At 43.2% G+C, this 12,581-nt stretch overlaps 2 protein-coding genes across 7 annotated transcripts in view; one reads left to right on the top strand and one right to left on the bottom strand.

The window, feature by feature from the left end:
* LOC145401012 (membrane-associated guanylate kinase, WW and PDZ domain-containing protein 1-like) overlaps positions 1-3,131 on the top strand; it is a 554,078-nt gene extending 550,947 nt beyond the window's left edge. For all 6 annotated transcript variants that reach the window (XM_080273379.1, XM_080273377.1, XM_080273382.1 and 3 more), the window contains one exon: positions 1,849-3,131. In XM_080273379.1, the coding sequence (XP_080129505.1) occupies positions 1,849-2,228 (380 nt within the window). In that variant the 3' untranslated portion in view covers positions 2,229-3,131. The remainder of the gene's footprint in view (positions 1-1,848) is intronic.
* Positions 3,132-7,330: 4,199 nt separating this feature from the next.
* The window catches only part of LOC145400993 (cilia- and flagella-associated protein 58-like), a 234,544-nt gene continuing 229,293 nt past the window's right edge, over positions 7,331-12,581 (bottom strand). Inside the window, exons 16-18 of the mRNA XM_080273351.1 lie at positions 11,914-12,015; positions 7,564-7,651; positions 7,331-7,398 (exon numbers count right to left, since the gene is read on the bottom strand). Of these exons, the coding sequence (XP_080129477.1) occupies positions 7,331-7,398; positions 7,564-7,651; positions 11,914-12,015 (258 nt within the window). The remainder of the gene's footprint in view (positions 7,399-7,563; positions 7,652-11,913; positions 12,016-12,581) is intronic.

Genomic DNA, 12,581 nt, shown 5'->3' with positions numbered 1-12,581 from the left:
GAAGGAAGTAGGCAACACTACATCAAATGAGTGGATGATGGATACCATCACCCTACCAAAAATGTAATGGTATATTTTAATAAGTGCTATTTCTGCCCCAAAATCAGCTGGTCAGTTATGGTCAGGTGGGTCATATGTATTATAATATTTTGCCACTTTTTAGCTAAATCAGAGTATAGTACAGTAGTAATAATAATATATATTTTTTACAGTCATCATCTAATCCAGTGTTGCTCCATGAGGGGCATAGGAACCCGGGTCTAGGCAAGTTGTTTTGACATTTAGGATGAGTGACCAGCCATGCTCATTCCTGAATGGCATTATGTGAGCAATAAACCCCAACCACCCCCTGGATATAAACCTGCACCGGCTCAATCTAATTGGAGCACCGTAATTACCCATTAAACCACCAGGTGCTATAATTTGGTCATATGGTTACCACCCAGTGCAGTAAATGGTTTCCTGCTGTAATAACTGATTATTGTGGTAGGTGGGGAAGCTCACTATCCACTCACTCTATGTAATGTTGCTTTCAGGTGTCTGCCCTTTCCTCTCCCTCCTTCTTTCCTTCCTTCCCTCTCTTAACTTCATTCTTTCTTCTTCCTTCTGCCTATACGGGTGACTTTACACTCCCTCTTTTGTCTGTCTGTCCTTCATACTTTCCAGTTCCTTCTGCCTATGGGTGACTCTACACTTAGTGACAAGCCGAATGGTTTCCTATACACCAGGAAACCATTTATCATGCTGGGTGGTAACCATATAACCAAAATATGGCACCTGGTGGTTTAGTGGGTAATTGCAACACTCCAATCTCATTGAGCTGGTGATGGTTTATATCCAAGGGGTGGTTGGAATTATTGCTCATGTAATGCCACACAGGGATGAGTAAGGCTGGTCACTCTCATCTTAAATGTCAGGACCAACTTGCCTAGCCCAGACTCCTCCACTCTTCATGGAGCAACACAGGATTGGATGATGATGATGATTAAAACTTGTAATGCACAGATCATACTGAGGATAATTACAGAACTTTGACTCGGTTTATTTTCACGTGGGCCATTCTGGGTGCCCATCATCCTTTCACTTGATTTTGTGCTGCATTCAGGTGACTACACTTAATGACAAGCTCAAATGGTTCCTTGTGACCCAGGAAGCCATATACTATGGTGGGTGGTAACCATACAAGCAGTTCAGACCATCCAAGTTTGAGGTGAGAAAGTGGAAGTCATGGAAAGATTCGCATATCTTGGTAGTGTGGTCCATAACAACATTTGGTCAGGCAGTGAATTTCTTGTTACATCTGTCCGGCTTGCAGGGTTATGAATTCACTCAACATGGGTATTTGACATTGTTGTTATCTGTACAGGACAAAAATTTGCTTCTTCAGGGCACTGGTGCTTCCTATCATACTCTAAGACTGAGACATGGACACTAAAGAGTAACTTAAAGTGGCCAATTGACTCCTTTGGTACAAAGTATCATGGGATATTGCTGGTATGACCAAGTGCCTAACAAGCATCTACTCGGTGAAACTGAATAGAGACCTATTACCCACATAATACATTAGCACCAACTCCAGTTATACGGGCACGTGGCCATTTTACCTGAGGTTGATACTGCTTACAGGGTAATAACAGAGTTAACTCAGGGTGGAAGAGATTCAGGGGGAAGGCAACGGAACTCATTGCTGGAGCAGGTTGATTGTCCTTTCTGAGAGAGAAAGGGGTAAGAATCACTACCTGGAGGGTTACACAAAGGAACCCCCATGGGTGGAGGAAGAGTGAGTGAGGCTATGTGCCCTGTGGCATTTGTCCCTACATGATGATGATGTATTCTCTTTAATTGCAGACACGATGAATCCCACCAGCCTGGGGTCTCCAGTGGGTCCTCCTCCCCCAGGTACCAACATAAGGTCTACTGCAACACTGCCTTCACCCTCTCCTGGCTCCATGGTTCCCCCATACTCATCCCAAGGGATATCAGCTCCCCCAGGTCCTCCATACTATTCCCATGGCGGATTTAATGCTCTGCCCACCTCTTCCAGTGGGTACCCACCCATATATCCTCACAATGGTGTAGTGCGAGGGCCTCAGCCTCTACATTCTTCCCCAGCCACTCAGTACCCTCCTCCACTCACTCCCAATGGCCCTCTGAGCCAGTCTTCCCCGAGGGTGATGGCAGGGGACAGCTATTACTGGAATCGGGTCCCTGACCACCGCCCAGCGTGAACTACGAGACAGTCACTGCACCTGAATGTCCCCCATCCCACTCTAGAAACTTTGTGATGCAACAGTGATAGTCACAAGAACAGTTTATATAAGTGCAAACTAAAAACACATCCAAGGTGAAGGCTGGCACAGGTGCTTGACTGTGACACTATTTTGTGCCTCCAGTGTTCATAAGGGACCATAGTGTTCTCATAGCTTCATCTCTTCCCCATTCTGAGACTTTACTTCAGAGGAATAGAAATGATGGCTATTTTTTAGTGATCTCCCCCATCTACAGATATCTTGTTCCATTTCGCCTAAATGAAGTTTTCTTTGTGAAAACTTTAAATTAGGTAGTGATTTTTCAAATATCTTGACATATATTATGCTTTTATACTGTTTGTCAGTTAATGTTGGTCCTTTCATTAATTATAGGATCATTACCAAAGTGACCTTAAATAGAGGAGTAGGACCTATGCTCAATGCATTTCTTTTGTCAATATTTATCATGTTGAACTCAAACTTTAATATGATGTTATGACAACAAATGTCTTTGTTACAGATGGCCCTTTGCCATAAATTTTTTTATGCATGTGTACATAACTGTAGTCGATGTAGTTAAGACAGATGTTAAATGACGCAGTCTCAAGGGTTGCAGCTCATGTAAAAATGTAAATGGCAGAAGCTGATACCAACATACAATAGATAAATTGTAAGTAATCTGTAAACATTATATTGTAATCATAGTTCGTCAAACACTGCCTTGATCAAAACCCCACAAATGCCTTTAATTAAAGATTTGTAAGTATTTGGACAGCTATAAGATTATTGTATGTATTCTAAAGGTTTATATTATTTTGATTATCAGGATTTTCATGTTCGCATATGAAGTCCAGTGTATTATATAACTTGTTAATAAATATTCATGATGATTTTTATTTTTAATAATTTTACAGAACCTTAACTCCTTACTCTCCTCACGTATACAGCGACATCCCCATGTTTCACAACTAATGTACACAAAAGTACCATTAATATGGAATCAGTGTGAACAGTTATTTAACCAGTGGATTGCACGCCACAGCTCAGGCTATGCTAACCTTCCAGTGGCCATGCATCACTGCTAACTACTCCGCCCCTATGCAAACTTACGCATGGTGCTAGGCAAAGATAGAGGGAGAGAGAGAGACTTTTTCACCAAATGATGCCCTGGATGTTTATCTTCAAGTTTATCATAACCAAAACTTTTTTTTTTTTTTTAATTTTTTGCAAACCACAGGGTGGAATAAAAAAAAGGTAACCGCAATTCATGGATTAAAAAACACTGATACAGCTATGGGGGAGGAAGTGAAAATTCAATAAATTTTCCCCAGTTCCTATTCTATACCTCCAGATTTTTCATTTACTATCACAACAAAATCTCGCTATACATCTTCACTTAGACGAATCACTATAACAAAACAAGGTTAAACCCACTTTCGGAATAACAATGACAAAATTTTTGTGAATTTGCTAGAACGATATTTGTGATGGCTGCATCCGAGAATCTCATGCAACAGTAGTGGCTCACGCAAGCCTACAGCCAGGCATCTGACCCAACATAGCTGCCCAGTGTTTAGATGCACAGGACCCCCATCTCCAGCCTCAAGACAGGTGGCCTCCTCCACGCCACCCCTTTGAAAACCCCATGTCGCCCACCAGCTTGCTCACTCACTCACATGTCCCGTGTCTGTGATCATCTCCCTTGTGTTCTCCAAGCTACTTAACGTTCTTGCTTGCACAAAGCCATTGCTACTGTCATGTAACATTATAAGTATGCAACAAACAGTGCAGCATGTGAGAGTAAGCTAAGAGAACTTGTTGTGTGTGAAAAAAAGCGTGACCCGTTAGTCTGAGATCGTCACATGCAATTCCCAGTGGAAAGTATGGTTCTACTGATGCAGGCAAGGGCAAGGCATAGCCTTTCCCTCAATGTGATATCAGACATTAAGTGCCACAACGAGGGGCACGAAACGCATAAGATTGCCGGGGCCCTGCAGCTGCCCCAGTAAACTATCTTGATAGTGATAAAGAAATCAGATGCTGCAGTAGAAGTGTTGCACATTGTGTTGCTTTGTAGGTTAATGAACTGAACTGAGCAAAGCAGCCTTGTGACCATAAGTTTAAGTTGCAATATGGCTCTTGATCTGTGGAAGGATCTCAGGGATAAACAAGGCATGGAGCCCAGGGAGGAGATCAAGGCCAGCACAGGTAGGTTTGAGTGATTTAAGGCCTGTGCTGGACATATGACCATGCATGGTGAGGCTACAAGTACTGATCATGTGGTGGCTAAGGCCTTCTCTATGAAGCAGAAGAAAGTCATAGAGAAATAGGGATATTCTTCAAAACAGGTCCTAAACTTCAACAAGATGGGTCTATTTTGGAAACATATCTCCTGCAAGATGTACATCAGCAAGGAAGAGCGATCTGCACCAAAGTTTCAGGCAGCCAAAGACTGCCTCACCCTCTTCCTTGATGTGAATGTAGAGGGGGGACCTGAAGCTCAAACTGCTCCCAGTGTATCATTGAGAAAACCCCCAAGCACTGGCAGGGTTCAAGAACCTTGAGGTTAATTGGAAGAGTGTCTTCAGGGCATGGCTGACATCTGCACTCTGCCATTCTTACATGGCAGGATACCTGTCCTCCTCCCTATGTGACCATGCCAGCTGAAGCAGTATTGCCAACCATTTCCTCCTGGACCTGGAGTGGTGGCGCCTTTGTCGTGGGTCCACCACCAGAGGCTGTTGAAGCAGAGGACGACGACAGCATGGGAGCCAAACTACCGCAAACACTCCCAGCCCTTCAGGAGCCCTAGATCCTAGGAAGGACTTCGGTCACCCAGGCAAGTACCACATCTCCCAACACAACACACACAAGAACGTTGTTTATTCCACACCGAGAAATGACTTTCTGATGGTCATTTCCCAAAGACCTCTTCCAGTCGCTAACATTGAGAGCAATCCAGGACCTGTCAACAAATACACGTTTAACATGCTCAAAACCCATCACTTTGAGTCGACAGACAAAGAGTTCAGTTCAGTGCAATTCTTCCAAGAACTGGACCCATTTCACCTGCACAACACTTGCATCCAGAGAACATTACACAAACACCTGGACCTGCTCCTTATGCTCCTTCCCTCCATCCTCTAACCCCCCACCAGCCCCTCTACTACTTCCTCCACACTTCCTCAGTCTAACCCAACGATCCTTCCCACACCATCCACTCCCCCAACCCCTCCCATGCCACCCCAGTTTAATCCACCCGAACCCTTATCTCTATCACAACCTTCTCCTACCCCTTCCCCTCCACCCCGCAACCCCCCTGTGCTGCAGCACCCAACACACATCATATGAACAACATTAACATTCTTCAAATAAACACATAGTAAGAACAATGATTAGGTGGATGTGCAGTGCGTCCCTGCGTCCAAGGCCTGGAGGGGCTGGGTTTACGATGGAAGAGTTGAGAGGTAGGATGGGACTGGAGTGTATTGATGTTGTGATGAGGAGGGGTAGATTGAGGTGGCCTGGACATGTGGAGAGGATGGAGGATGATAATTGGGTGAGGAAGGTGAGAAGTGTTAATACTGGGGGTGGGGTTATGAGGGGTAGACCGAGAAAGACATGGGACGAGGTCATTAAGTGTGACCTCAGGGTTAAGGGACTGAACAGGGAGGCTGCAATGGACTGTGCAGCATGGAGAGCCGCCATTAGGTGACCAAGGCCGTCACATGCAAGCACGTTGGAGCCTTTAACCCCTAAAGCGCGGGTCGTCGTGTTTGTGACGCTCGCCAAGAAGGACATAACAGCGGATCGTCACATTTGCGATTCGAGTTAATTTTGAATAAACGCGGGCAAGGATGTTCCAGCTGGTACTATCAGTACCACCACCCTTTAGCTACAATTAGCATACTTTACCTTTGTACTACTGACCTCCGTTGTTGCCAAGTATCGCATTTTTCCCCCCTCCCCCCCCCACCATGGCCCGGCCAGCCTGGCTGTGATATATGGCAGCGCTCTGACTGCTCAGAACTGTAAATCTGCGCTCTCCTCTCACAAGCAGTTTATGTTAATAGGAATCGCTTGTTTCCCCAGTTGTCACACTAGCTTTTTTTCGCGTGGTTTGCCCCTGTTTAGCGTCAGTTTACTGCAGGCTTTCAAAGTGACATTATGGCGAGTTCTAGCTCTTCCGAGTCAGTGCGAGCAGCCGACAGGAACGAGAATAAATTGACAGGCGTAAGGCAGAAAAAAAGCACGCCGCGGTGATCTTTTGGGAAGTAATATGATTGAAAATAATGTAGTATACGTGTTTTTAGCTGTGAAAATGGAAATGTTTGTTGAGTGACGGGAAGACCGCCGCAATGCTGCATGTAGGCCGTACCCGCTTCGTTGATTTTAGCCTTATTTTCAGTGCTTATTGTACAAATATGGATTCCAAACTACCTGTCTGTTGTAGTATAAAGTTTAATGTGACAGAATGAGGCTGTGGTAGAGGGGAAACCGGGTTGCTGGAGGTGTGAAAGTGAAGATTTGTTTACCCAACTTTGCAAGTCTCCACAAGTCCTTGGGTAGTCCACAAAGGCTCAACACCTGTCTCTGGAGAAAGCTGAATGTAAGTACTATCTGCCATACCAAGTATAATGTTCTAGGGTTAATCTCTGATTTTTGGCTAATATTTTCCTACAGGTACTCAGACCGCGATACAACCCTGCCACCCGGGGGGGGGGGTCGGCTGTCCATTGGCCGCATTTTAGGGGTTAAAAACGAAACGAAACGAAACGAATTACGTAAGAACACACACACAAAACTCAAAAGATGCATTTCTATTACTATTTTGTTACCATTATTTGCCATATACTTTCCACAATCTACACCATATTACATTTTTTTTTTTTTCTTTTCCCAGGTTCCACTATAGTAGCAATGTAAATTTTTTCCTTTTGTCCTTTGTCATAAAAATTACTCTCAGTTTTTCTATACTGCATGGTTTTCCTTCTAACATTTTCCTGCCAGTTTCAACTGGAGAGTATGGTGGGAGTTAGAAGCCTTCTTCTTTGACATCCTTCATTTATTACCAAGTCCAATCATACCCATGACAGTAGCTCCTTGGCATGTGTCAACAGCCTTCTAGTTATCTTTTTCTTTAGCGTTCCTATGTTTATATTTTTATGAATGTAAATTAATTTACTAATCATGAAGTGTTAATTATCAACAGCAAAAATGTTAGAACTTACCTCCTAAATAGCACATCATGTGGTGGGTGTGTGTGGTAGCCAACTGTTGGTGGTTGTTGCCTCTCTCCCGGACCTAGACTCACCCCCCTCGCCTCCTTCCTGCTCCTGCTGTTCCTGCTGCTGGCCAGCAGGTGCTGATTGTCTCCGCTGCTGTCTTCGTTGTAATGCATTCTGAATAGATGCAAAACGCACAATTTCCAAAGTCATTACAAGTTACAGAAATTAAGTCAATACATTTTTCATTCATTCATTGCCAGACGCCATGTATCCCAAACGGGGTGGTCAAGGGCTTAGAGTTAATTGTTTACAAAGAAAGTGTAGCATGTTATTACAGTGGACCCTTGCAATAATGGACTAACTGGGGGACAGCCAGGTCCATTAAAGTCAGCAGTCAGTTATATTTGATGATTTCCCCTCTCCCCCTGAGGTGGGATTTCAAGTACAGGTTTGAAAATAAATGAGTACAATATCATATTCCAGTATTAAAAATGAGTACAATATAATATTCTAGTACTAAAAATGAAAACTATGCCCATTTTACACTAATTTGGCCCATAATTTTACCATTTTACAACTATTTCACATCGTTGTCATAACACTTTTTCATGACTACTACAATTTTACTACAGTCTGTTAATACAACTCGCAATCACAATAGGGAGAGGGCAATTTCAGGCCAGGTTGGAGTAAAGGGGTAGGAAACATTTACTGCTACCCATTTAAAGGACACTATTCATTACTGCTGACAAAAGTTCAGTGGGCATTGTGGCATCCGTTAAATCTGATATCTGCTGTATCAGGGTTCATTATGGTGAGGGTCTGTGAAAGCTACAGATGATAACTCCTAACTCTATTTGGTAGAAGCCGGATTAAAAATCCAAGTGATATTTTACCCTACTGTACACAAGGTTAATGTGCCAAATTTTGTACATGTGAATGGCATTCAGTACTGTTGCTGCTTTGTCAACAGCAACCTGCAATAATGTCTTGTTGAGCCCTGTAGATGGAACCATAAATATCTTTATCTTTGGCACCTTTTTCCTAGTGATAACTAAAATATTCATGATCTGTCCTCTACCTTAATCTATTTGGAACATCACTGTTCCTTCTTTCGGCATCACCAGCTCTCCTTTTCACTTCTCTTCCTCACCACCTCTCCTCAAATCTCACCTCTTTCTTGCCAAAATCCAGCTGTCTACAACTATGGATAGCATCCCATTTTCTGTTTCATCCTACATTTTCTATTACTCATTGCCAAGTCAATGGTATGCATGTATGTATGCAAATATACAGTACAATGATCTAACTTGTTTTCATGTTCCCAGACATAGTGTTTTCTAAGTTTCCTACGGTCTGGCTGCAGCTGAGTGCCAGTGTCCAGCTAAATACAGTGGCAAACTACCCTCAGTGTGACAGAAAACCATATTATAGTACCGGTATAGGGAAGATTATTATTCTGGGAAAAACTTTACTGCGTAATAGCTTTTTCCAAACTACCTCCTGTATGAAGCTGATGTCATCAGAGATGTGATGTGTGAGGTTGTAAGTAGGGTGTTTGTGCAGTGTTGTGCTCTAAAGCTGCATTATGAGGGAGTAAGGGGGACATGAGGTGAGATTTTATTAAGAATTAAGCACGTGTACACTAGAAAACCATTTACTATGCTGGGTGGTAACCATATAACCAAATTATGGTGCCTAGTGTTTTAGTGAGTAATTACGGTGTCCCAATCGGATTGAGCCGGTGCAGGTTTATATCCAATGGATGATTGGGACTTTTTGCTCATGTAATGCTACTCAGGGATGAGTGAGGCTGGTCACACTCATCTTAATGTCAGAACCAATTTGCCTAGCCCCAGACTCCTGCATTCCTCATAGGGTAACATAAGACTGGATGAAGGATGGATGGATTGGGTATTCAGTTATCTTGGATGGATAGGTGAGTGCAGGTAAAAAAAAAAAGTCAAGCCATTTTTAGTGCTAGTACAGCTTGGCATACAAAGTCTCTCTACTGTAGTTAATGTGAAACTTAGTTATGAGTTAATTTTTTATGCACAATGGAGTCTCAGTATGTTTACCCTCAAATGCATCTCTGTCAAGATGGTTCCCTTACAAACTACCATGACAAGCAAAGTAACCATAGTCAATTGTGGCAGAGCCACATTCCCTTAGAAATAAAACAATACATTACATCATCTAATCCTGTGTTGCCCCATAAGCAGCATAGAAGCCCAGGGCTAGGCAAGTTGGTCCTCATGTTTAAAATGACAGCAACCAGCCTCACTCATCCCTGAGTGGTGTTACGTGAGCAATAAGCCCCAACCACCGCTTGGATATAAACCTGCACAAGCTCAATCCAGCTGGAAAGCCTTAATTACCCATTCAACCACTAGGCGCCTTAGCTTGGCTGCTTGGTTACTACCCAACATGGTAAATGGTTTCCTGGTGAACAAGAAACCATTTGGCTTGTCACTCAGTGTAAAGTCGAAAATCTATGGGCATCCCTCAACTATAAAGGTCTTGCAAATACTGTATCTTCCTTGAAACAATAATGCAGAAGAAATATGACAAATTACAGTATCCATATATTCCAAAATCTTGGACATTTCTGAGTGTGAAGAGACTGACTAAACTTAGATACTGCCAGTCATGGTAGGTGGTGGCAACCATCATCCACTCACTTGATGCAGTGCTGCCTACTTCTTCTTTCGTCTTTATCGCTCTTTTTCTGTGTCTGTCCTCCTCTCTTCCTATTTCTCCCATCTTTCCTGTCACTTTTTATTACTCTTCTTTTATCACTCAACACAAACATGCACAATAACACAAAAAGATGGTTGGTAAACTACTTAGCAGGCAGATATGCAATTTGCCGGTCAGTCTTCGAACATCAAAAACTTCACAAATGGCATTCCCCAAGAATCTATTTTGTCCTCTACACTCTTTAACCTATACATACACGACACACCTACATCCCACAGATACTGTACACACAGCTTCCTATGCAGATCATATAACACTTACATGTACACACAAAAATGCAAACACAGCTGCACACATCCTCCAACCTTACCTCAACACACTAAACGAATGGTTCACCACAGACAGGCTCAAAATAGCCCCAGGCAAATCTACAGTGACCCTTCTCACAAACTGGACAGCAGAACACAGTCAAATTCCACACCTCACCATAAACAACATTCCTCTACCCCCCCCCCCACAAACAAAATCCTTGGTGTAACATACAATACATCAATGTCATTTAAACAACACATCACAGACATAAAAAATAAAGTAACACCAAGACTCAATGCTTTGAGGTCACTTGCCCATATAACATTCGGACACAACAAAGAAACCACCACCACAGCATACAAACAATATATACGTTCAGTGATGAACTATGCAAGCCCTGCTTGGGCTTCTAACCTCACTAAAACACACTACAACACTCTACAGACCATACAGAACAAGGCCCTAAAAATAATCACAGGCTGCACAGCTACTACACCCACAGACCACCTACATCAAGAAACCAAAGTCCTCAAAGTCAAGGATCACCTAGACATGAGAGGTACCCAGATTCTCAATGCAGCTTCCACAAACCCACAGCATCCACTACTCCACATGGCAGCACATCCACACACACCAAGGATTTGATATCATACGCAAATACTGTTATCTCTCCCCCCTCAGACCAGCTTCCAGAAGCATATCCATACTCAAATCACTCGCCACTCCATTCAGTCACTTAAAGATAACACACAGCTGCATGCACAGCCTCCTGATATCCACCCTTCTGAATCTTATCTCCCCCTTGAGGACAGGGTCCACCTGGCCAGGCTGAGATGTGGGCATCATCCAGCCCTCTTAAGTTACCAGAAAAGGCTGGATGACTCCGTCACTGATGCCTGTCCAGGATGTAACACAGCACCCCATACTATGAAGCACATTATGGAAGACTGCATTACACATAATCACCTATGCCAACAACACAACATACACTCCTTGAGAGCTCTGTGGGAAAGCCTGGTCTCGGCCATGGCTTTCCTTAGGGACACGGGGCTGTTCGGCCAGACTGCCTAGCTTAGGAACTCGGGGCTGTTCGGCCAGACTGCCTAGGAAACAACTACTACTACTACTACTCTTCTTTCCTGCTGAGGTGGCTTTACATTGAATGAAAAGCCAAATGGTTTTCTTCTTGCCAAGAAACCATTTACAATGCTGGATGGTAACCACATGCTGTAACCAACCCATACATGTTCCCTACGTGTCAACAAATGGAATGGTGGAGGGTTAGTGCCCCTCCCCGTAAGGCAACTAACTCAAAGACAAACGGCCACCCCTTATGGGATTATGGCGTCTGGCTACAGACAGATAGACAAATACTGCCAGTGTGTATAAACACTACTGTGAGAAAATACTACTGGCTTACTGACCAGTCTGCGTGTTGTGGCGGCAAGTTTCTCTCGCAGGTGTCGCCGCTCCTGCTCTGTTTCTTCCTGGGCCAGAACTGCTGCATTTAATGCTGCTGTCACACTCTGCAACAACAATTCATACAGCATGGAGTTTTCCAAAAAAATTTACTCTGTAAATAAACCCACTGGTGGTCAGAGCCCAATTTATTCTTTTGCCCTTTCTGTTCAGAAAAACTGTACTTTCATGTATTACCCGAGTCACTATAAAATACCCTAAAACGGAAGGAAAACCATAAAGACCATAAAGATTTATGAAAAAAAATTATCAAGTTTCACCAAACACTGTTTAAAGACCACACATTAAATGGCCGTGGTTCCTAGCTAGTTAAAAGTGTTTCTGTTTTGGTGCACATGGCTTTTCTTATATTAATGTCATTTTGTATGTTTTATAAACTGCTCCTGACCTGTGAATAACTGAGATACAATACTACAGTACTATGATGAAAATCATGTATTGCTATAAAACCTTGGTCTCAGCAATGAATGAGTTTAACAGTGGCTGAGTGGTCAGTGTCAATGACTAAGAAGCTGCCAGCCCACTGTCGCCAGGGTTCAAACTCTGGTGCAGGCAGCTGGCATCATTCGAGTCAGTGTACATCCACTATTTATGGGATGGTAGGTAAAATGAG

The sequence above is a fragment of the Coenobita brevimanus genome, chromosome 54 (assembly GCF_032717465.1).
Source record: "Coenobita brevimanus isolate Jiangsu-jjx chromosome 54, ASM3271746v2, whole genome shotgun sequence".
In the NCBI taxonomy this organism is placed as follows: Eukaryota; Metazoa; Arthropoda; class Malacostraca; order Decapoda; family Coenobitidae; genus Coenobita; species Coenobita brevimanus.
The sequence above is the reverse complement of the archived record's forward strand: the minus strand, read 5'-3'. Positions and strand labels throughout refer to the sequence as shown.